General features: G+C 37.8%; 1 protein-coding gene across 9 annotated transcripts in view; it reads left to right on the forward strand.

Annotated features, from left to right (window-relative positions):
• The window catches only part of XIAP (X-linked inhibitor of apoptosis), a 53,754-nt gene extending 28,850 nt beyond the window's left edge, over positions 1-24,904 (forward strand). For all 9 annotated transcript variants that reach the window (XM_026017891.2, XM_026017888.2, XM_072744537.1 and 6 more), the window contains 6 exons: positions 1,945-2,853; positions 3,886-3,985; positions 4,996-5,062; positions 5,955-5,997; positions 11,620-11,820; positions 20,195-24,904. In XM_026017891.2, the coding sequence (XP_025873676.1) occupies positions 1,977-2,853; positions 3,886-3,985; positions 4,996-5,062; positions 5,955-5,997; positions 11,620-11,820; positions 20,195-20,388 (1,482 nt within the window). In that variant the 5' untranslated portion in view covers positions 1,945-1,976 and the 3' untranslated portion in view covers positions 20,389-24,904. The remainder of the gene's footprint in view (positions 1-1,944; positions 2,854-3,885; positions 3,986-4,995; positions 5,063-5,954; positions 5,998-11,619; positions 11,821-20,194) is intronic.
• Positions 24,905-25,610: the final 706 nt, after the last annotated feature.

Consider the following 25,610-nt stretch of genomic DNA (forward strand, 5'->3'; position numbering starts at 1 on the left):
TCAATGTGTAACTGAATTGGATCTGGGCCTTGTACATCTGGACATTAATGCAGCCTGGAGTTGCTTTAAGTTTCTTTTTTAGTAGCCATGTAATGTTGGCTCATAATTTTTTTTTTAAGATTTTTATTTATTTATTTAAGAGAGATCACCAGTGGGTGGAGGAAGAAAGGGGCAGAGGAAGAAGCAAACTCCCAGCAGAGCAGGAAGCCCAAAGCAGGGCTCAATCCCAGGACCCTGGGATCATGACCTGAGCTGAAGGCAGATGCTCAACCGACTGAGCCACCCAGGCGCTCCATGAATTTTTTTAAGTAAGCTCTGTGCTGAACACGGGGCTTGAACTCAAGACCCCAAGATCAAGAGTCTCATGCTCTACCAACTGAGCCAGCCAGGTACCCCTCATAATGGAATTTTTAATTAACTAAAATCCCAAGATTTTAATCTAGAGGTTTTGGCTTCACATGACTTCTTTCCAAACCAAGTTTCCATTTTCCTTTAGTTGTGCCACAGGTTTCTAAAGTCAGAATGTAATGTTTAATATCCCTATTAAATTTCATCTCAGCCTGTGAGACAGCCTTGGTTATTATCATCCGGCTTATGCTCATTGAACAAGGGGTCTTGAAGCTACTGTCAAAATGTTTTCAGACATCTGGGAAACAATAATGAAAAGTCATGGAGACTATCTTCCAAAAATTGTTCTATGCAGATATATCTCCGCTCTTGCGTTACATATGAATTACTACCATTGTAAATTGACAAGACCAGGAAAGACTGAAGTTTATTGCCAGCCTGCAAGACTTGTGTTGAACATTACACTGAAATGATGTTCCAAGACATATTGTGTCAACATAATGCCAGGGCTGCTAATTCTTCCCAAGAAATCAATTAATTGACATATGAAGTAGAGGCAGAATTATCATGACCATTCTTTTTCTTTTTTTTTTCTTTTTTGCCAAACATATACTGAGCACAGTATTAGGAATAGTGCGAGATTCTGGAGAATCAGGTTTGCTTGGGGCAACCCTGATTTATCCCTGTTGTCCTAGTGTAATTATTAGTAGCATCATTTTTCACTTTCCGAAGTGTCCAGGTTTGGAGGATAAATTATCTGGCCACCCTTCTCATAACCCACCCAGTTTCTTTAGTATTTTATTTCGGTTATAATGTGGCAACTTTAATGAGGCTGCAGTAGTACTTCTCTTCCATTTGAACAGATCATTTTTCGACCATGGGAAGTTGATAGCAAAACTTACTGCAATTAAGGTCTATACATACTTACTATCTTTCCTGAGCTACCCTCTAGAGGGCAGTAATATATACATCCGAAAAGATCCATTTCCCACAGAAAATGGACTACAGGAGTCCCATTTTCATATGCATGAAAATCAGAAACACTCAAGTGCTCTTAAACACTCGATGCTCATATTGGAACCAGTGTTGTGAGTAAAACTCAAATACCTTTTGCCAAGCAGAAAAGTAAAGAAATAATAAAAATTAATTCATTAACATTCTGAACATTTTTTTTAAATTGAAAAACTGAACTTTGATGCCTTGAATATATAATGATCTATTATAACAATTATACATAGAGTTTAATAATCTGCATAATTTATGCTTTTGTTTTTCCTAATTAATAATTTTACATGGTTAATAATTTTAATATATTCTGTATCACAGTTTCCATATTTATGTAAAGTAATCAATTAAAGAACAGTTTTATTCTACCTGCTTGAATATTACTTTCCTCCAGAAAATAAAAATGCTGGTTTTTACTTTATAAAGCTTGAATCATGTAATGCAGAGCTCTAGTATTTGGAATTAGAATGTTTTTTTAAGAGATTGTGTAATTAATTTTATGTCATCAGGTAATTTGTTAGCTCCTAATATCAAAATTATATTGCCTGTGTTTCAGATTTTGAATTTCCTAATGTAATGTTCTCTTTTCAGAAAAGGTGGACAAGTCCTATTTTCAAGAGAAGATGACTTTTAACAGTTTTGAAGGAGCTAAAACTTGTGTACCTGCAGGCATCAATAAGGATGAAGAATTTGTAGAAGAGTTTAATAGATTAAAAACTTTTGCTAATTTTCCAAGTAGCAGTCCTGTTTCAGCATCAACGTTAGCACGAGCTGGTTTTCTGTATACTGGTGAAGGAGATACCGTGCGGTGCTTTAGTTGTCATGCATCAATAGATAGATGGCAATATGGAGACTCAGCAGTTGGAAGACACAGGAAAGTATCCCCAAATTGCAGATTTATCAATGGCTTTTATTTTGAAAACACTGCTGCACAACCTACAAATCCAGGTATCCAAAATGGTCAATATAATGTAGAAAACTATCTGAGAAACAGAGATCATTTTGTTTTAGACAGACCATCTGAGACTCATGCAGATTATCTTTTGAGAACTGGACAGGTCGTAGATATATCAGACACCACATACCCGGAGAACCCTGCCATGTATAGTGAAGAAGCTAGATTAAACTCATTTCAGAACTGGCCAGACTACGTCCACTTGACCCCAAGAGAGTTAGCTAGTGCTGGATTCTACTACACAGGTATTGACGATCAAGTGCAGTGCTTTTGTTGTGGTGGAAAACTGAAAAATTGGGAACCGTGTGATAATGCATGGTCAGAACACAGGCGACACTTTCCTAATTGCTTCTTTGTTCTGGGCCGGAATGTTAATATTCGAAGTGAATCTGATGTTGCGAGTACTGATAGGAACGTCCCAAATTCAACAAGTATTCCAGAAAATCCAGCCATGGCAGATTATGAAGCACGGATCGTTACTTTTCGGATGTGGATATGTTCAATTAACAAGGAGCAACTTGCGAGAGCTGGATTTTATTCTTTAGGTAAACTTTATTATAAAACCAGGCTAATAAATAACTTTCCAACTATCCCAGTCCTCCTAAAAAGTGGATTCCTTTAGCCCCCTGAACTGGTAAATATAGGCTGGCATGATTAATCTGTGAACCTTTATGTTGAATTTGCTGCAGTGTAACTACTACATTTATGTGAAAAAAAAGACTACTATATTGTGAGTTATATTTATCTTTGTTTTTTTGGAGAAGGATGACATGCAAAAGATGATAGATCTCCCAGATAGAAGAATGGGTCTGACAGTAATATAAACTATAATTTATTGAGCACCTACTATATGTGCTCAGTACATGTATCACATGCATTCTTTCTATACCTCATAAAAAGAGTTAACATTAGAGAGTTTAGTTTGGCTGATATTAAAATTGGTACCTGCCCTTTGTACATAGACTTTATATTTGAAAGCTGCCCTGCATGCCTTTTTGCTTCAAATAAACACTTCTCAAATGGACTACTGTAAACTTGTCAGGAAGGGCCCTTAGTGTGATGACTTCCAGGAATATTCAGAAAAGTTATATCATTATATATCTGACCCATTTGCTTTAGGATTGAGTAGTGCCAAAATACAAAATATTAGTTATTTCAATATTTTATTCACATAGTATCCTGTAGCAATTTTGAAGGTTTGTTTAGTGTCATGTAGCTATAACCCTAGAGAAACTTACTTTGTAATTTTGTTAGCCTGAGCCTTATTGTTAAAGTTTCACAGTTTGAAAAAGTGTAGTATTGGTAGACCCAAATGATAACAATTTTAATTTTTCACATAAAAATTGGTCAATTTTATTTTGTCTTCTATTAAATACCTCAAATTGAATCAGTGAATTTAGTGTGTATTCCCTCCTCAAACAGTCATGGCTATTATTTAGATGTGAATTTGAATGTCATCTTTGAAGCTGAGATTTTCATGTAATTTAAAATGGTTAATTTCATGGTGTTAAAGGGGCATTTTTGCATGGGCTTCTAATTGCACAAATACATGTATTTTTACTTGTGTCTCTTCTTAGGGGATGGTGATAAAGTAAAATGCTTTCACTGTGGAGGAGGGCTAACTGATTGGAAGCCCAGTGAAGACCCTTGGGAACAACATGCTAAGTGGTTTCCAGGGTAAGGTATTTAAATGTTTATTTAGGAACAGGCAAGTTAGACACTTTGCAGTCGGAAAATCTTGAATAACTTTTCACCTCAACTATTTTTGCCTTCACTATGGCTTGCAATTCACACCAAGTTTATAAAAATGGGGTCACCTACTTTATAGAAAAAAAAAAAGGCCCTAAGCCTTCTCTGGTGACCAAAGCATTCATTGCTTATATGTTATATCTATGACATTCAAATGATTCTATTTCTAAACACTAATTAGGAATATATAGTTTTGTTGTTAGAAGTAGGCTCTTTCACGATGACCACGGGAGAGCCCTTGTTGCCAAGGATTTTTCCTTGGAACCCATCACATCCCCTAGCAAATTTTACTGTATCTCTCTGATTATAAGACACACAATTGTTCACATTTTCAAATTTTTGAAATGACACATCTGGTTGTGGGTCATAATTTAATTGGCAGCGGTGATACATAAAGTAATCATCCTTCTTATAATCAGTGGCATCTTAGAATGATAATAACATACTCTGTCTCTTTGCCATCTTGTTTCTTTAAAAATAAAGTATTCATACATATAAGTGATGTAAAATTTTTGACCTACAAACTAGTACAATTTAAAACTTCAGAGCGATTGTTTGAAAATAAATCTTAAGCTTAAAAAGCCTTAAAAGGAAAGGTTGAAAGCCTAAGGAGTTCCTTCAGAGTGTGTAGTTGGTTAATCCTCTAAACAAAATTAAACTATTTAAAAAAATTAAATCTTAAATTTAATAACTTGGTTTAAAGTTGGAAGTTCTCAAGTTGGTATTTTTTGCCTAAGATTACCAAAGAGTAGTATAACAAAGGAACGTATTTCTTTAACTTTGAAATGACAGTTGGTAGAGATTAAATAACATTTCATTTTGCAGCTTCTTAGAAATACCAAAAAGGAAGTAAATGGAATTAAGATAATGGAGATATCTGTATTTATACTTTACTGATTTATCAGCTACCAAAGTTTAACCTTCTTTTAATTGTTTAGGTGTAAATATCTGTTAGAAGAGAAGGGACAAGAATATATAAACAATATTCATTTAACCCATTCAATGGTAAGTCACATATTGTAGAATATAAAATATTATTTAATTTGTTTTGCAATGATTTCTTGGTGTAAAATTCACAGTATAGTATCTTAAATTAATAATGTATGGTGGGCTTTAAAGGGGAGATCTTGAAAAATGCTTGTTATTTCTTAACCTGAAGTAGTTTTGTGAAAGGGGAATCCCTATAAGCTGATTGATTTAACTCACTGTAACTAAAAATGGGTTTGAAGAACTAAAATACTTAATCCCTCAACTTTCTGAAATTAGACTTTTGTATAATGTGTTTTATACTCATAAATAATTGTGAACTTTCCAAAGGCAGTATTTTAAATCTCAGAAGCGTGTCTAAATTGATGGTGCAGCCTGGGATGGCTAAGGTATTGGTACCATGTGGGAAGAGCCATGGACTAGAGTGGGAAGCCAGAGTTGTCATTATGGCTCTACCATGAGCTCCCTTGCCTCAATCGAGTTGTTTAAACTCCCTGAGACTCAGTGTCCTGTCTATAGAGTGAGTGGATTGTGTTAGATGATCTTTTAACTTCCTTCTAGTGGGGATCCCTGAGTGGCTCGGTGGTTTAGCACCTGCCTTCAGCCCAGGGCGTGATCCTGGAGTCCTGGGATCGAGTCCCACATTGCGCTCCCTGCATGGAGCCTGCTTCTCTCTCTGTGCCTGTGTCTCTGCCTCTCTCTCTTTCTGTGTCTCTCATGTATAAATTTTAAAAATCTAAAAAAAAAAAACTTCCTTCTAGCTTCATCAGGTTATGCCTCTTGCAAACATTCATATGTTGAATTGGAATAAAGCCAATTTATAAATTCATGATTAGTGTAACTTTGCAAATTGAGATAATCGTCTTCTGCCAAAAAGAATTCTAACTTATAATCCATATTTCTATTTCAGCTAAGAACTGCTGAAAGAACACGGTCATTAACTGAAAGAATTGGTAAGTATGTACATTAAAATAAGTATACTTTTAATTTCATTAGCAGTTTATTACATTTGTTTTTTATAGGGTGGAGCCATAAGCTTATTCTTTCAAGATAATCAGGGTAGATTTATTTGAGATGAGATTGCTATAAATTTAAGGATTAGGAAGTGCCTATAAATTTAAGTCAGTTATAGGTAGCTGGGTGGCTCAGTGGTTGAGCATCTGCCTTTGGCTCGGGTAGTGATCCCAGGGTCCTGGGATCGAGTCCCACATTAGGCTCCCTACAGGGAACCTTCTTCTCCCTCTGCCTATGTCTCTGCCCCTTTCTCTGTCTCTCATGAATAAATAAATAAAATCTTTTAAATTTTAAGTCAGGGCAGCCCAGGTGGCTCAGCGGTTTAGCATGGCCTTCAGCCCAGGGCGTGATCCCATGTCAGGCTCCCTGCATGGAGCCTGCTTCTCCCTCTGCCTGTGTCTCTGCCTCTGTCTCTCTTCTCTCTCTCTGTGTCTCTCATGAATAAATAAATAAAGTCTTTAAAAAAATTTTTAAGTCAGATATTTATATAGTAAGAACATTCATGTGACTCATGTAACACTGGACATTAATTGTACTGGAAAAATTTAAATTATACTAAATTATGTTATAAGTTATATAATTATATACATTACATAAAATGATACTAATTATAGTAAAGTAAAAATAAAATAAAATTTTAAGAAAGGACATTCCTATGGCGGTTGTGCAGTTAGCTTTTCCAAGCTTAAGAGGAGCAGCTATAGGCTGTCCATTGCCATTTCTGTTAAAATCCCCAAAGGAAGAGAGATAAGTGTATTTTTGTCCCAGGTACTTTTTGAGTTAGCCAGGACCATGAATCCAGTGCTGTACTAATATGCCATCACCATGGTCGGCCCTACCTGCTTCCTTATCCCATGCCATTCTTGAGCCTCTCCCAGTTTCTTCACAGAGGGGCATGGTTCGGTTTATCTCCTCTTACCTTATAGAAAGGTAGAGATTTTTATCCCAAAGATTATCTACTCATCATAAACATCTTTAAAAGCCAGAAAGATACCAGGATGTCTGGGTGGCTCAGCGGTTGAGCATCTGCCTTCAGCTCAGGGTATGATCCCGGAGTTCCGGGATGGAGTCACACATCAGGCTCTTTGCATGGAGCCTGCTTCTGCCTCTCCCTATGTCTCTGCCTTCTCTCTGTGTCTCTCATGAATAAGTAAATAAAATCTTTTTTTTAAAAAAGCCAGAAAGATACTATGTTAAGCAAAGATGATATTGTTATCTCCACTTTTCAGATGCAGAACCAGAGACAAGGAGGTTAAGTGAACCGCCCACAGTTACATTTACAAATCATTAGTGGAACTGGGACTATAAACAGGGTCTTCTGAAATCTGCATCACACTGTGGATCTCGTTTTCCGCTTAGGCATCATGTTTCAAAAATAGTAGAAAGTATAATTTAGAATATGTCTGCTGATTCCCCATTCCTTATACCATCATCTTTTTGGTATCTTAAGGGTTACAAGACAAGAGAAAACTATAAGTACTCATAAATATACTTAAGAAGGAGAGCCACTTTGATAATATTTGATACAGATTTTGAAATGGGCATAAATAATAAAGTTTAAGAAATCATTTATTGGGATGTCTGGGTTACTCAGTGGTTGAGCGTTTGCCTTCAGCTCAGGGCGTGATCCTGGGTTCTGGGATTGAGTCCACATTGGGCTCCTTGCAGGGAACCTGCTTCCCCCTCTGCCTATGTCTCTGCCCCCCCCCCCCGTCTCTCATGAATAAATAAATAAGTCTTTAAAAAAATGGAGATATGAAAAGAAACAATAATAAAATAAAATTGAGATGTGTAATTCACGTAGCAAAAATTTCACCCTTATAAACTGTACATTTTAGTGGTTTTTAGTAAATTCACAAGGTTGTGGAACAAACCATCACTGCCATTTAATTCCAGAACATTATTATAATCCCAAAAAAGAAACCCTGTATCCATTAGCAGCCACTCCCCATTGCTGCCCCTTCCCCCTCAGCCCCCAGACAACTACTCATCTACTTCTATCTCTCTGGATGTACCTATTCTAGACATTTCATATGAATGGAATCATAAATATGTGGCTTTGAAGTTCATCCATATTGTGGTACTTATACATGATTACTTCATTCTTTTTTATGGTAGAAAAAGTTTCCTTAGTGTAGATAATACCATGTTCTGTTTACTCATCAGTTGGTAGACATTTGGGTCTCCAGTTTTTGGCTCTTATGAATGATACTGATGCTGCTATTTACATTTGTGTGCAAATTTTTGCGTGGACATAGGTTTTTAAGTTGCCTGAGTATATATTTCAGCATGGAATTGCTGGGTCATGTAGTAACTCTACATTTAACCTTTGATAAATGGCCAGTTTTCCAATGCGGCTGTACTATTTTACGTTCCCACTAGCAGTATATAAGGATTCCAGTTTGTTTTTCCATATCCTTGTTAACACTTGTTATTGTATATGTTTTTTAAAGATTTTATTTCTTTATTTGAGAGAGAGCACGCATGCAGAGGGAGAGGGAGAAGCAGGCTCCTGGCTGAGCAGGGAGCCCAATGGCGGGGCTCAATTCCAGGACCCCGGGATCATGACCTGAGCCTAAGGCAGATGCTCAGCCAACTGAGCCACGTAGGCACCCCTTGTATGTCTTTTTTTTATAGCCATCCTAGTGGATGTGAAGTGGTATCCTATTATGGTTTTGATTTGCATTTTCCTGATGGTTAATGATGTCGGGCATCCTTTCATGTGCTTATTGGCCATTTGTATGTCTTTGGAGAAATGTCTGTTCATCACCTTTGCCCATTTTTTAGTTGGGTTATTCATTTTTTTTGTTATTGAGTTGTAAGAGTTCTTTATATATTCTAATATTTTTACAGTTACGTACCTTGTCGGATATATGATTTGTAAATATTTTCACTCGTTCTTTTCACTTTCTTGCTGATATACTTTGAAGTATATAAATTTTTAATTTTGATGAAATTCAATTTATCTTATTTTTTGTTGCTTATTCTTTCAGGGCTATATCTAAGAAACCATTGCCTAATCCAAGGTCATCTATGTTTTCTTCTAAGAATTTTATTACTTTCTAATCTTTTTTTAAAAATTTTATTGACAGGGAGATAGCGAGAGAACACAGACAGGGGGAGCAGGCAGAGGGAGAGTGAGACACAGGCTCCCTGCCAAACAGGGAGCCCAATGTGGGGCCTGATCCCAGGACCCTAAGATCATGACCTGAGCCAAAGACAGGTGCTTACCCAACTGAGCCACCCAGGCGCCCCAAGTTTTATGGTTTTATCTCTTACATTCAGGTCTTTGATCCATTTCAAGTTCATTTTTGTATGTGTGTAAAGTGGGGGCCCTTCTAATTATTTTTATATGGATATCCTGTTGCCCATGCTTTTGGTTTTCAGCAAAGTAAGCTTGAGATACCTGCAGGGTATCCAAGTAGGTGGGTCTTAAAACCTGGAACTCATAAATAAGGGTAAAATTGTGGTAGTGGGGCAAGTATCCAGAGAGATTATTAAAAGGGGATCATTGAGGTAATGGAAGGGAACCACCAGTGTCTAATCAGGTGAGCAGAAGGAGCCAGCAAAACAAGCTGGGAAAAAAAACAAGTAAAACCACGAAAGAGTGATGTCCAGCTGACCTCTGGACATCTCCACCTGGAAATCTTAAAAGCAGCTCAAATTCAGCATTTCTAAAAATCACTCAGACTGAATCCAGGCTTGTTCTTTGCACGTGCCCCCCCCCCACATTCGTTAATAGTTTAATAGTTCACAAGGTCGCCCAGTAATTTGAGCCATTTTAAGCTCTTTGCTTTCCTTAATCCCTCTACATTTAATTAACCACCAGGTCTGATGAATTCAGCCTTTTTAATATTGTCTAAAATCCAGTGGTTCTGCCCTAGTTTCTGCCCTTATTTCTCATTCAGATGCTTTAGTAGTCTCATAAATGGTCTTTTATCTGTATTATAACCATACAACAGTGTTCTCTTTATCAAACAGAAATCTTAAGGTACACTTTCCTACTTTTGTTACTTACTATGTAATATTTCTTATAATCAAATCCCTTTCCAGCTCCTCTTTTTAAAAAAAAAATTATTGAAGTATAATACACATACAATAAAATGCTTAAAATAGACTTATTTATTCAACTCAATGAATTTTTACATGCGTTTATTTGTGTAGTCATCAGCCAAATCAAGATATAGAACAGGGGCATCTGGGTGGCTCAGTTGGCCAAGCATCTGCCTTCAACTCCTGTCATGATCCTGGGATTGAGCCCCACCCCCTCCCTGCTCAGCTGGGAGTCTGATTCTCCCTTTGCCCCTCCCCTGCTAGTGTGCTTTTTCTCTCTCTCTCTCTCTCTCTCTCTCTTTCAAATAAATAAATAAAATCTTTAAAAAAAAATAACATTTCTGCCAGGCCAGAAACTCCTTCAGGCCCTTTTCCCAATCAATATCTGTCCCTGATTTATGTTCTGATTAACCATAGATTAGATTTGAACATCTTAGAAATGTAATCATACAGTGTATTCTTTTGTCTCTGGTTCATCAGTACGATGACATTTTGTTCATCAGATCTGTGAGACTCATCTATGTTTCTGTGGCAATAGTTCGTTTTTCTGCTTGCTCTGTAGTGTTTCAATATCGCAATTTACTTATCCATTCCCCTGGTGATAGATGTTTGAATTGTTTCCTATTTGAGGCTGTTATACGTGACACTGCTGTGAATATTCTTGTGCATGTTTTTGGTGGACCTTCGTCCTTATTTTTGATACTTGAGAATAGAATTGATGAATCAGAGAATGTAAGTCTCCTCTTTATCAGTTCCCTACATAACCTGTATTTCTACTTTGAGTACCATTAAAGTGAGTTTCTATTCATTTTATTGTCACTCCCCTGGGCTGCAGAAACTAAGTCTCAGAGATGGGAAACTCACATATTCAGGGTCAGAGACTTTGACTTCCCCCTATTTCCTGTGATTTTTCCAGAATAATTGCTAGTGACTTGGGAAAGACATCCACTCTTTACGTACTTAGGTTAGTTGTGAATACAACTGATTTGAAAAAAAGTTCTGGGTTTTGAAGTGCTTAACTTTTTCTTACTAGTTTTACCTAATCTTGCACTATTTCTTCAGCCTTTAGAGCAACTAATCTCAATTAATAGTACTATAAAATAGGGGTGCCTGGGTGGCTCAGTGGTTGAGTATCTGCCTTTGGCTCAGGGCCTGATCCCAGGCTCCTGAGATCGAGTCCCATATCAGGCTCCAAGGAGCCTGCTTCTCCCTCTGCCTGTGTTTCTGCCTCTCTCTCTGTACCTTGTGAATAAATAAATAAAATCTTTTTAAAAAATAGTACTATAAAATAATACTGTATTTGCGATGATTAAGATTCTGAAAGATTCTTCAGTGCTTAAAAATTTCAAAATCTTCTTCCCAAAGTGGCTTTCATTTGCTGGTTTGTTTTTTGTTTTTCTACTTGCTGTTCACCTTTTTCTTTTTAACTGTACTTTGCTGTTGAGTTGTGTTAATGAAAATAATTGTTTAAACTCTCTGTTCTTTTTCTTCACCAATTTTCATTTCAGAGGATGCCATCTTCCAAAATCCTATGTTACAAGAAGCTATACGAATGGGATTCAGTTTCAAGGACATTAAGAAAATAATGGAGGAAAAAATTCAGACATCTGGGAGCAACTATGTTTCACTTGAGGCTCTGGTTTCAGATCTAGTGAGTGCTCAGAAAGACCATACACAAGATGAATCAAGCCAGACTTCATTGCAAAAAGGTATGCATGGCTATTTTTAAAAAGCAAGAAACACTTAACGGTACTTCATTACAGATAGTATTTTATATGACTTGGTGGCCCATTCACTTTTTCCTTCTCACATGTCTCTTAGAATAAACATTTTTTAAAAGTTTTTGTTAAGGGCAACCCTCTCGGGTGCCTTCCCTCTTTGGGAGCTTTGTGTTCTATCATTAAGTAAACTTTATTATTGCTCAATAAACCTTGCTTTGCTGCCCACCAAAAAGAAATAAAACTTTTTGTTAATAGGGGTGCCTGGGTGGCTCAGTTGGTTAAGCGTCTGCCTTTGGCTCAGGTTGTGATCTCAGGGTCCTTGAGTTGAGCCCCACTTTGGGCTCCCTGCTCAGTTGGAAGTCTGCTTCTCCTTCAACCTCTCCCACTCATGCTCGCGCTCTCTCTCTCTCCCTCTTAAGTAAATAAATAAAATCTTCATTTAAAAAAACAATTTTTGTGGGGGATCCCTGGGTGGATCAGTAGTTTGGCGCCTGCCTTCGGCCTAGGGCATGATCCTGGAGTCCTGGGATCAAGTCCCACATTGGGTTCCTTGCATGGAGCCTGCTTCTCCCTCTGCCTGTGTCTCTGCCTCTCTGTCTCTCTCTGTGTCTCTCATGAATAAATGAATAAAATTTTAAAAAAACAATTGTTAATAAAAAATTCAAAAATACTCAAAAGTGAAGAAAACAGTACAATGAACCCTCATGATAAACCAGATTCAATAATGATCAACAATTTTCCAATCTAATTTCATTTCTTTCCCCAACTTTTTTTGCTATGGTATTTAAAAGAAAATTCCAGGCATCCTGTATATCATTTACCTCTAAATAATATGTATCTAACAGATAAGGATTTTTCTTAACATAATCTAACACGCATACTGTGTGTTAAGCAGTTACTTAAACTGTGCTCAGACTACTCTAACAGAATACCATAGACTTATTAAACAACAGACATTTATTTCTCACATTTCTGGGGGCCAAGAAGTCCAGGATCAAGGTGCCGGCAGGTATGGTTCCTAATGAAAACTCTTCCAGGCTAGCAGATAGCTGCCTTCTCTTTGTGTCCTCACATGGCCGAGAGTGAGAGAGAGAGAGAGAGAGAGAGAGAGAGAGAGTGTGAGAGCACTCTGGTCTCTCTTCCCCTTATAAATACATGGATTCCATTGGACATCTGGCTGGCTCAGTCAGTAGAGCATGTGACTCTTGATCTTGGGGTCGCAAGTTTGAGCCTCACATTGGGGATAGAATTTACTTTAAAAATAAATACGGGGGCACCTTGCTGGCTCAGTCGGTAAAGCATGCAACTCTTGATCTTGGAGTTACGAGTTTGAGCTCCACGTTGGGTGTAAATAAAAAAATATATACATACGTACATAAATAGAAAGAAATAAAAAAGATACTGATTCCATAATGAGCAATTCTACCCTTATGACCTCATCTAAATTTAATTACCTCCCAAATGGCCCATCTGTGAGCACCATCACATTGGGAGTTTAGGACTTCAATATGAATTTGGGGGGGATATATTTATTCTATAACATACTGTTACCACACTTAACAGAATTTCCAGTAATACCATAATATCATTTTAAAATAGTTGGTTTTAAATTTCCCCATTGTCTTAAAGCATTCTTAACAGTTGATTTGTTCTAAATGGGATCTAAGTAAGATCCACTGGTTTATTGATTTAATTTTATTTTTGTCATGATTTATTTGTTTATTTTAGAGAGCACGCAGTGGGGAAGGGACAGAGGAAGAGGAGAGAGAGCGAATCTCAAGCAGACTTCCCATTGAGCAGAGTCCATCGCAGGGCTTGATCCCATGACCCTGAATCATGACCTAAGCCAAAATCAAGGATCGGATGGGTGCCTGGGTGGCTCAGTCGGTTGAGCCTCCAGCTCTTGGTTTAGGCTCAGGTCATCATCTCATGTGGGATCAGGCTCCTGCATTGGGCTCTGTGCTCAATGGGGAGTCTGCTTGAGGATTCGCTCCCTCTGCCCCTCCTCCCTCTGTTTCTCTTTAAAATAAATCTTTTTTAAAAAGAAGAAAAAAAAGAATCACTTAACTAAGTCACCCAGGCACCCCTGATTTATTTATTTAACATGTGGGTTTGTATTTTAATTTAGATAAAGAACAATGAAGGCTGTTACCATTTTGTGTGGAATCTATAAGTTTTGTAGCTGAAACAAATTTTAGAGTGTTCTGTAACTTTTCATGTGATGTAAACCTGTAAGAGCACCATATTACTAAATAGATCTTGGATGAGTGGAACTCTGATATACTTTAAATCATATATAGAAACTGTATTAAACTTTTTCTTTAAGTAGGCTCCATGCCCAAGGGGGGGTTTGGACTCACAACCCTGAGATGAGGAGTCCCATGGTCTACCGACTAAGCCAGCCAGGTACCCCTAAAAAGTGTATTAAATAATGTGCAAGAGAAGCATATAAAGTCCTTTTAGGAAAAAAAGATTAAAAATACAAGTTCCTTCTTTAGGGATGAAAGCAACTATAGTATTTGATGGCAACACGGAAGGTTAAAGAAAAGGTTTCAAACTGTGAATACATTTTGGGTACTAAGGTACGTTGTTATAGTCGTTCTCTGAGCTCTTGACCACCTCTCCCAAAAGTTGAAAATTCTCCCAGTGCTAATAAACCTAGAAGTTTACTATTTATTTTTACATTAAAGACCCTTTTGGGGCACCTGGCTAGCTCACTTGGAGAAGCATGCAACTCTTGGTCTTGGGGTTGTGAGTTCAAGCCCCCATGTTGAGCATAGAGCTTACTTAAAAAAAATTAAAAGATGAATAGACCCTTTTGATCTTTGTTATTTCAAACACTTCTAAAACACTCAGTTAATCACATCAGTCACAAAACAATATAACATTCATGATTCTTAAATTACGTCAGTTGATGTAAAGCATTCAGCAGAAAGCTTACTACTCTTTTCCTATGTGTACATTTATTTAAAACCTGTTAATAGCTTCTCTTGTCTTAGTGATGGTAAAATGCACCACTGACTTGGTCATCTTTCTACTGCAATAGAAATACAAGTGATTGTATCATTTTTCCCCTGCATCTTAACCATGACTCAAGTTTGACAAATATAGGTGTTAGTTTTTATACCTGAAGGTGTTGTTAGCAACAGGATGATTTAGTGAGTTGCAATAGGGAGAGAACAAGGGACAGAGTGCTTTAGGGAATGCATGTTTTCTATCCAGCAGGAGTCGATGAAGGTTCTTATTATCACTGAGACTACAAGCTAGGATGGTGTGGAATGAAGGGCCTAAGCAAAGGGCAGCTCTCAGAAGCAGGAGTTGCAATTCATCAGTTGACCTCTCCTTGGTCTCACTAAATTGAGAGGAAAGTTAATTGATACAGGTTATCTTCTTACACAGGGCTGCTTCCTATGCCTCTTCCTCTTCCCAAGGGCTGATGAGTAAAGATTGGCACTAAGACTCTTTTAATTCTATACAAAATAGAAGGTGGGCCTAATTGAGGTAAACCAGGTGGAAATTATTAGAAACACTACAGTGTTATTGTTGCTTACTGAGAAATCCTAGGTTCAGTACTAGCTTCAATCCCAATGCTTATTTGACAGAATACCCCAGTAAATCATCTTCTAAAAGTAGTACCAAATATTATCTTTCTTTTTAAATATCACATAATATGCTGCAGCACCTACATGGCTCAGTCAGTTAAGCATCTGACTCTTGATTTCAACTCAGGTTGTGGTCTCAGGGTAATGGGATCGAGCCCCGCAATGGTCTTTATGCTCAGTGGGGAGTCTGCTTGAGTTTCTCTTTCCCTCTCCCTTTGCCTCCCACCTTTCACATGCTATCTCTCACAAATAAATAAATATTTTTTAAAAAAAGATGAGGTGCATAGGTGGCATAGTTGGTTAAGCACTCAACTCTTGATTTCAGCTCAGGTCATGATCTTAGGGTCATGGGATTGAGCCCTGTGTTGATCTCCATGCTCAGTGTGGGGTCTGCTTGTCCTTCTACCTCTGCTCCTCCGCCTACTTGCATGCTCTCTCTCTTTCTCTCTAATTAATTAATTAATTAGTAGAAAGGGAAAGGTGCCATAGTAAAGGATGTAGAATCCAGTATTTGCCCTAAGGTTTGAGTGAAATAATTGTCAGAGGTAAACTGTTGGTCTCAGGGGGTAAAATATAATTCCACAGCCTCACCATGTCAAATAAGTGGCTGTACATAAGGCTGAAATAAGGTTGAAAAACTTGATAACAGTTGTTTGGTAGGCCTGACATTTCATTCCACTGTGGTCTGTAAAATGGAATCACAAACCATCAGAACCAAAATGAACCTGAAAGATCATATAAGAACTTTCATTACTTCAGTAAGAAAACTGAAGTATAGATTTGCTGTAGGCAAAGATTACTCAGATAGTTGGGAAGAAAAATCAGGTTTCCTGACATGTGGTCCAGTGTTCCTCTTAAAAAATGTTTTATGTGTACAGTTTTATGTGTACAGTAGTGTTAAGTACATTTACATTGTTGTGCAACCAGTCTCCACAACTTTCTTTATCTTCAGAACTGAAACTGTCCCCATTAAACACCTTTTTGCCCCTCCCCCCAGCCCCTGACAACCACCATTCTTTCTCTCTATAAATTTCAACTTTTCTAGGTAACTGGTCAGTCTAGTGTTCGTTTTTATTCATTGGAGTGTCACATCCACAAGTAATGTGTAAATTTCTTAATTGTTTTCCTCTTTTTTTGGGGGGGGGGCGGGAATGAATATGTACTTGAGTCTGACTTTTTGGTTACATGCTTTCCTATAATTTAAATCAGTTTACAGTGCCATCCCTTTACTTCCATTGTTACCTCTGCCCCAACTGCCTTTTCCCTGTCTGTGTACCTAGTCTCATTCCCCATTCCACTCCCAGTTCCCTTAATCCATCTTGTGAACTCATCCTTCAAGGCTCCACATAGAATTCATTCTTTCTAGCTGAGTTCGGAGCTCTCTATTCTTTACTTGCCCTGCTGTTAGAGCATTCGTAACATTATTTTAGAATGGTTCTTTTCTGTCCCGCACATCAGACCAAGCTTGAGGACAGATAGATGCATTATCTTATCTCTGATGCATTCCATGTTTGAGCTTACAGTTTTGACTATGCCCATGAGGTTGCTTTTTAAGAAGAAAGAGATTAAATAATACTTTCTCTCCACCCTTGGTCAGGCATACCTCTCCAGAGCACAAATCTCTTCTCTCTCTCCAGGTTAATACCCTACTGGCCACCAGTGCCTCAGGATCAAGTCCAAACTCCTTTACATGGGTTGCCAAATCCTCATGGTCAGAACCCTGCTAACCTTCTGTCGCCTCCCGTCCTGCTGTGTCCCTCCCCAAGCCTTACCCTTGCACTCATAGGCCTGCTTCTGCCTCTCCCCTTAGAGCCTGCTTATGCTATTTTCTCTTCTCCCACTGCCTCTGTCCCCCAGGGACCCCTCTCCATCTTTCCTGGTTAACTCCTCCTTACCCTTAAGGACCCAGTTTAAGTATAATTTCCTTCTGTTTCTGTGTGCATGCACAACTCACACCCTTCCTGTGTTCTCCATAACACACTAAATTACCTTTATCATTCCACTCTAATATAATTTCCTGTCTACTTGTGTTTCCTACTTGTTTATGCACGATTAGGGACCTGGGGCCTATATATTTGTTAATTGTATCTCCAGTTCCTAGAACTTAGTTAAGTATTCAGTAAATATTTGTTGAATAAAAGTCAACCACTGTTCCCAAACTTGTTTTGAAAACAGTGTTCCCCAGATGTTAAAAGGGATGCCATGAAAAAGGACCAAAAAAAAAAAAAAAAGAAAGAAAGAAAAAGAGGAACTCTGTAGTTAAATAGGGACATGCATTGTGACTTTCTAAGAGGGGACATACACTGTACTGTATTGATCTGTATTTCACAGCACTGGTTGCCAAATACCAGTGTGTGCCATCTCAGAAATTGTTGCTGTTGTTGCTGTATAAAACCATATCTTCTTTATTTTGCATACTGTAATTTCAGAACAACAACAACAACAAAAAACAACCCTAGAAATTTTAGATTTAGTGAGTGGGACCTAGCCATCTATCATTTAAAAGAATTCCTCAATTGCACCTGAGTTGCTCAATCATTTAAGCACCTGTCTCCTGGTTTAGGCTCCGGTCATGATCTCATGGCTCAGCAGTTAGTCTGCTGGAAGATTTTCTTGTGGGATCCCTGGGTGACTCAAGCAGTTGAGCATCTGCCTTCAGCTCAGGGCGTGATCCTGGAGTCCCGGGATCGAGTCCCGTGTCGGGCTCCCTGCATGGAGCTTGCTTCTCCCTCTGCCTGTGTCTCTCATGAATAGATAGATAAAATCTTAAAAAAAAAAAAAAAGATTCTCTTCTGCTGCCCCTCTTTCTTACATAGATAAATAAAGAAATCTGGAGATCCCTGGGTGGCTCAGTGGTTTAGCGCCTGCCTTTGGCCCAGGGCGTGATCCTGGGGTCCCGGGATCAAGTCCCGCGTCGGACTCCCTGCATGGAGCCTGTTTCTCCCTCTGCCTGTGTCTTTGCCTCTCTCTCTCTCTGTGTCTCTCATGAATGAATAAATAAAATCTTTAAAAAAAAAAAATCTTTTTTAAAAATGCCCCAAGTGATTCCCATGTGAGACCAGATTTGGAAACCACTGGCCTACAAAGATTGTTAAAATATGTAATGCCTCTGGAATAGTGCCTGGCATGTAGTAGTAAGTGCTGTGTTACTGTTAACTGCTGCCATTGTTGATGATGTTGTCATTATAGTTTTGTTTTTTTAAGCAGGCTCCACACCCAGAGTGGAGCCCAACACAGGGCTTGAACTCACAACCCTGAGATCAAGAGTCAGATGCTTAACTGACTGAACCACCCAGGCGCCCTTGTTATTAGAGTTCTCTTTCACCATGAAACACATTTCTGTGATATGTTTGTTAACACATCACAAAGCCTAGTTTGAGAAAGGCTGAATTAAGCAAGTGCTTTAGTGCCACCTATATGCTAATGTCACCCAAATCTCTGTCTCTAGCCCTAATTTCTTCTGACCTCAAGACGTGACTGTCCAATGACATTTACATATGGATGCCCTGCAAACACCTCAAAAACAACTTGAGGGCAGCCCGGGTGGCTCAGCAGTTTAGTGCCATCATCAGCCTAGGCTAGGGTGTGATCCTGGAGACTCAGGATCGAGTCCCACGTCAGGCTCCCTGCATGGAGCTGGCTTCTCCCTCTGCCTGTGTCTCTCCCTCTCTTTTTCTCTGTGTCTCTCATGAATAAATAAATAAAATCTTTAAAAAAAAAACTTGAAAATGCCAAACCAGTACCTCCTATATTTCTTTTTGGCATCACCATCCTCTTGTCAGCCACTAGAAATCTTAAAATCAGCTCTTGTTTTCCTCACCTCTCACATCTAATCAGTCCCCAAATCCTAGTAGTCCTGCTTCAGAAGTGTCCCTCAGATCCATCCCTCTGTTTCTGGAGTAAGCCATGCCCTTCCCGTATGTCAGTTCTTTTACCTAATCCTTGCTTCTCAGCCTGGTAAATTGCTGGCCATGTTTGTTTACTTATCTATTTGTTTTAAAGATTATTTACTTATTCATGAGAGAGGCAGAGGGAGAAGCAGGCTCCATGCAGGGAGCCCGATGTGAGACTCGATCCCTGGAGTCCAGGATCACACCCTGAGCTGAAGGCAGTTGCGCAACCACTTGAGCCAACCAGGCTGCCCAGAAGAGAATCTTCAAGCAGACTAACCACTGAGCCATCCAGGCGTCCCCTGTTGGCCATGTTTAAATGTCACTCCTAGGGATGCCTGGGTGGCTCAGCGGTTGTGCGACTGCCTTCGGCCCAGGGTGACATCCTGGGATCCCGGGATTGAGTCCCACATCGGGCTCCCTGCATGGAGCCTGCTTCTCCCTCTGCCTGTGTCTCTGCCTCTTTCTCTGTGTCTCTCTCATGAATAATTAAATAAAATCTTATAAATAAATGTCACTCCTCCACTTCCCCTGTCCCTCCGGCCCCCTGCCCCGCAGCTGCCAGCCTGTGAAGCCTTCCCCAACTCATCTGAACAGAAGAACTTGTTCTCTCAGCTCATCCCCGACCACTTTATATGTAACTTTATGATAACACTTATCACTTTGTACTTTGTGCTTCCCCCACAGCCTCAGCTCACGCCCTCCTCTCCTCTAGCCTGCAAGCTATTGAAGAGCAGGTGTCACGTGTGACTCATCCTGTCTCCCAGGCCTTGATTAGCACCTGGCACATAGTAGGGGTTTTCGTTGTTTCAATGCATTTCAACAACTAAGAAAGTCTAAAATTAACACATTTCTTTTCTCTTTGTGCAGAGATTAGTACCGAAGAGCAGCTCAGACTCCTGCAAGAGGAGAAGCTTTGCAAAATCTGTATGGATAGAAATATTGCTGTGGTTTTCATTCCTTGCGGACATCTGGTCACTTGTAAACAATGTGCTGAAGCAGTTGACAAATGTCCCATGTGCTATACAGTCATTACTTTCAAGCAAAAAATTTTTATGTCTTAATCTCACTCTACAGTTAGGCGCATTATGTTCTTCTCGTTACCCTGATTGAGTGTGTGATGTGAACCGACTTTAATTAGCATCGAATGCCATTAGCATTTGCTACCAAGTAGACAAAATGTAAACTACAGTGCTCTAGTTTGTAATCTAAAATTTGAATTTCTGGATTTGGGGGGACATTAGCTATGTTATATATCTTTTTTTTACTCAATTGAAATCTAGACTAAGAAGCATCATATTGTAATTGATCACAATGTGTATTTGTATTTGTACTACACTAACTTAGTTTCTAAGTGTGAGTTAACTGAATTTTTCATTCTTTTCATATAGGCTTAACAAATGGAGCATTCTGTGTAAACGTGGAGATTAGAATTAATCTCCCCAATCTCATAATTTGTTTTGTGTGAAAAGGAATGAACTGTTCCACACTGGTGGAAAGATACCGATTATTTTTAGATGTTTGTTTTTGTGTTTTAGGATTTTGTCCATTCTCTTTTAAAATTATACACATGTGCTTCGGTGGGTGATTTTTAAAAATGATTTTGCCATTGTTAAAAGGGTATTTAAGAATAGAGTACCATCTAGCCAACATGTACTGACATGGAAAGATGTCAAAGATACATTGAGTATAAACTGAAGTGGCAAAACACTGTGTATAGAATGAGCCAGATGAAGGTGTGTGTATTTTCTGTATGTATAGAACAAAAGATTTGGAAAAATAAAGCATCAGACTGTTAAATGTGGTTTCTCTTGAGGGGGGTGGGGGGGCCAGTCCCAAAGGGGATTTGCAGGGGCCTTTCACTTTCTACTTTTTTCATTTTGTTCTGTTTGGATTTTTTATAAGTATATATTACTTTTGTAATCAGAATTTTTAGAAAATATTTTACTGATTTAAAGGCTTAGGCATGTTCAAACGCCTGCAAAACTACTTATTGCTCAGCTTTAGTTTTTCTAGTCCAAGAAGGCAGAGCAGTTAACCTTTTTGGTGCCAATGTGAAATTTAAATGTTTTTATGTATTTCCTGCTTTGTGGATGAAAAGTATTTCTGAGTGGTAGTTTTCTGACAGGTAGACCATGTCTTCTTCTCTTGTTTCAAAATAAATATTCCTGATTTTGTAAAATGAAATATAAAATATGTCTCAGATCTTCCAATTAATTAGTAAGGATTCATCCTTAATCCTTGCTAGTTTAAGCCTGCCTAAGTCACTTTACTAAAAGATCTTTGTTAACCCAGTATTTTAAACATCTGTCAGCTTATGTAGGAAAAAGTTAGAAGCATGTTTGTATACTGCTTGTAGTTATAGTGACAGCTTTCCATGTTAAGATTCTCATATCTTGTACCTTAAAGTTTCATGTGCGTTTTTACTGTTAGGATAATTAAGATGTACATAGGACAAAATGTCAAGTCTTTACCTAAATCGTTTCCTTGACTAGTAATAGTAGTAAATACTTCTTAAATAAATGTTCTCTCAAGATCCTTAAAATCTCTTGGAAATTATAAAATACTGACAAAACGAGAATACTTGTTTAAGTATTAAAAAGAAAATAAAACTTGAATAAGAGTCAATATAGATTTTAAAAAAAACCAAAACAGTTTAAAAGTGCTTCGTAGAACACCCAGGGTTTACTTACAAGATTCTTAAAACGACCCATTATAGAGGTGAGTGAGGCATTGTACTGTGGAGAAATATTTGAGAGTGAAACTAAAAATTCTATTTTCATTGTATTTTCTAAGAGAGTATTGTCATGTTCTCCTCACCTCTGTTGATGATATTTTAAGTGATAGTCATTTAAAGCATTGCAAATTTAAATGAGAATTTTTGAAATTAAATGACTGCCCAGTTTTTTGTGTAAACTCTCAGTTTTTTACTTTTGCTCTTCCACTAAATGTTCATTAAATTAAATTTTACATAGTCTAAGCTTTGGGTTTAAATTACAAGGGGAGAAAAGTGTTAAAGGTTTTTATTTTTATTTTAATTGTTTTTTGTTGTTGTTAAAGGTTTTTAAATGTGTTCTCCAGAACATGTCAGCTCCCAGTCAGGTAGTTAGTTCAATCTAGTTGTTGGCCAAGGACTGAATTGTTTTAACATAAGGCTTTTCCTGTTCTGGGAGCTTCAGTTCATTAAAACTCTTCTTTTAAAACTTGTATGTTTGGAGTTAAGAAAGACCTTTTTTCTCCCCATGAGTTGTGAAATGTAATGCATGAAGCTGATGTGGCTAACAAGTTTATTTTAAGAATTGTTTAGAAATGCTGTTGCTTCAGGTTCTGAAATCACTCAGCACTCCAACTTCTAATCACATTTTTTTTTTTAAGACTTACCAATGTTTGTCTGTGTTCTCACTATAAAAAGCACTGGATCCTTTCCATTTAGTTGTGCAAAAAATGATTACTTGCAAGGTCAAAAATATAACGAGATCCAAATCTGTGCCTCCCTCTTTCCCAAAATAGTTCTCCGTATCTACATGTAGACATTCCTTTTCTGTTAGAAAGTTCACTCTAAAGATTTTGAAGTCACCGCCTATCTTATACTACATTTTAGTCATGCAATGAGTCAAGTTGTTTGGTAATAAGTAGTCATCTTTATTCATAATAATTTGGTGTGTTGATCAAAAGCCTAGTTTTAATTTTTTTTGAAAAATAGGTTTCATGTTTATAAAGCATAAACTCCCAATTTATTAATCAATGGCTTTGTATTGCCTTTCCTGCTAGGTTTGGGTTTTTGGTTTTGTTTTTTTCCCCCTTTGGTTAGGAGCTAAGACGGGGTAGGGCAGGTGTAATGGGTGTATATAATGTGATTTGGCCCTGCTTTGATCTTTTTTGTTGTTACATTATTTAAATTTTGTTAGGGTTTTTTTTTTCCCCCGTTTTCATTTTAGTGGATAAAATTGGTGTTTTGAACTCTCTGAATGGAGACTACCACCACAGCATTAGGTGCACGTATTGTACTCTTTAGGCCCAAATCATAATTTCCTGATCACCCAGGTGTTGAATATGAGGGGAAAGTGTGGCGGAGTGGGAGGAACAGGGTAGGCTTTTCATTCCCATTAGAGAAATTAAGAAAACAAGAGGGGATATTTGACAGATGTAGTTATTTTTAGCCAAGTCTGCTTTAAAAAAGAGCTGTTTCTTCATCTCTAAAATAAGAATAATACCTATGTTATGAAATCATGAGAGTTCAGGGAGAACCCCGTATATAAAATACCATTCCTGGGACACCTGGGTGGCTCAGTTAAGCAACTGCCTTCGGCCCAGGGTGTGACCCTGGAGACCTGAGATCGAGTCCCACATCGGGCTCCCTGCATGGAGCCTGCTTCTCTCTCTGCCTGTGTCTCTGCCTCTCTCTGTGTGTTTCTCATGAATAAATAAATAAAATCTTAAAAAAATACCATTCCCTTCCCAGCACTCTCTCACCCTTCATGGGTTTGCCTTGACTGGAAATTTGGGCAAAAATTTAGATGATGACTCTTTCAGTGACCCTTACTCATCTTTTTTGGTGTTTCTCATAGTTAAGATGTAAACTATAAGAAATAGGTCAGGTCTTTGAAAATATTTAAGTTCCTTTTTTAAAACTTTGAGAAAAAAAAACCCTATTCTTATCAAATTCAGGTGAGCTTTCCTAATAGAAACAGTTGGCTTATTCCCACTTTCATAATCAGTGTCAATTTGACTCTTGCTTAGCACAATGTGAATTTCACTAGCGGCATACTAGAATCCTAGAGTGTCAGAGCTAGGAGTGACCTTAGAGAGTATCTGATTCTTTTCCCTCGTTCTACAGGTGAAACAACTGTGGCTCAAAGGTGAAGTGATTTATTCAAAGCTGTCTAGCTAATTAGTGGCAGCCCAGACTGGGACATAGTTTGAAGGTGAAAAACTTCGAGTTACCTCCCCTGGGAGGTCTCAAATGTTTATTTTTTCAACTATTCTCTTTTATACCATAACTTTCACTACATATTAAATGACACTTTATGACTAATACAGTAGGACAATCTTAAATACATATATCTTCAAATTGTACAATACTACGTTAATGTTTTGGGTGGTAAGATTCTGTTTTGAAGACTAAAGTTTGCAGATGTGCATATAGATTTTTTTTGACATTTCCTACGTTATTGTGTATCATTAATGCAACATTTAAAATTACTGTGTAAGTATATTTTGTCATTTTCTCTATGCTTAGTAAAAAATTTGAGTTTTCAAGTTGATGTAATAAAGGCTTTAATGTAATTTTTGTTAGATTTTGCATTTTTTTCATTACTGTTATAGTTTATCTAACCTGACAGAATGACGGATACTATGTCATTGTATTAGTGTTGTGAATAATCATGTGAAATGTTTTGAGATAGAGTGCTATATTTGTGAATATAATTTTATGACTTTTTTTGTTTAGTAGAAACCTTTCCATCAGTATGGAAAACAAAGAAAATTGCTTTCCACTGTATAATCTGGCAGTCATCATAGATTAAAGCTTATTTTTCTGTGAATAAAACTTATTCAATAAAGTACTATTCTTTAAAATGATATCTTACTATTTGTTTTTATTGTACTTTCTCAGAAAAAAACAAAATAGCCCTCTGAAAAATACTAAAGCGAAACCTAAATATATTTTCTGCCATTGGGCCAGATATGAGGGAACACATCAAGTCATATCCTGTTACAAAAGACAGTGGGACCCCTGGGTAGTTAAGCATCTGCCATGGGCTCAGGTCATGATCCCAGAGTACTGGGATGGAGGCCCACATTGGGCTCCTTGATCAGCGGGGAGTCTGCTTCTCCCTCTGCCCCTGCCCCTGCTCCTCGAGCTCTCTCCCTCTAGTCACTCTCTCTCTTAAATAAATCTTTTAAAAAATAAAAGACATCTGTTTTCATATTAATTTATAGAATTCTGTACATGCAAAAAATTATATAAGTGCCTGTTTTTAAAATGTACGAAAAGATGAACCATAATAACACCCTCTCCCCACAAAGATTGGCCTGTTTCTCCTAAGAGAGAATACGGTTACCATAACAAATCTTGAGCAAGCAATTTAAATGCAGTCTACCTTTCTTCTTACATGTCAACTACACTTTCAATGAATATTGATAAAGATGTGAATATTCAAAGCTTTCTCTTAGAGTTCAAGCCCCAGAGAAGGCACCAAAAAATTTTTTTAAAACATTTTATTTATTCGTAAAACATAACAGAGGCAGAGGGAGAAGCAGGACTGAATCCCAGGATGGGCGGGGG

The sequence above is a fragment of the Vulpes vulpes genome, chromosome X (genome assembly GCF_048418805.1).
Source record: "Vulpes vulpes isolate BD-2025 chromosome X, VulVul3, whole genome shotgun sequence".
Taxonomy (NCBI): Eukaryota; Metazoa; Chordata; class Mammalia; order Carnivora; family Canidae; genus Vulpes; species Vulpes vulpes.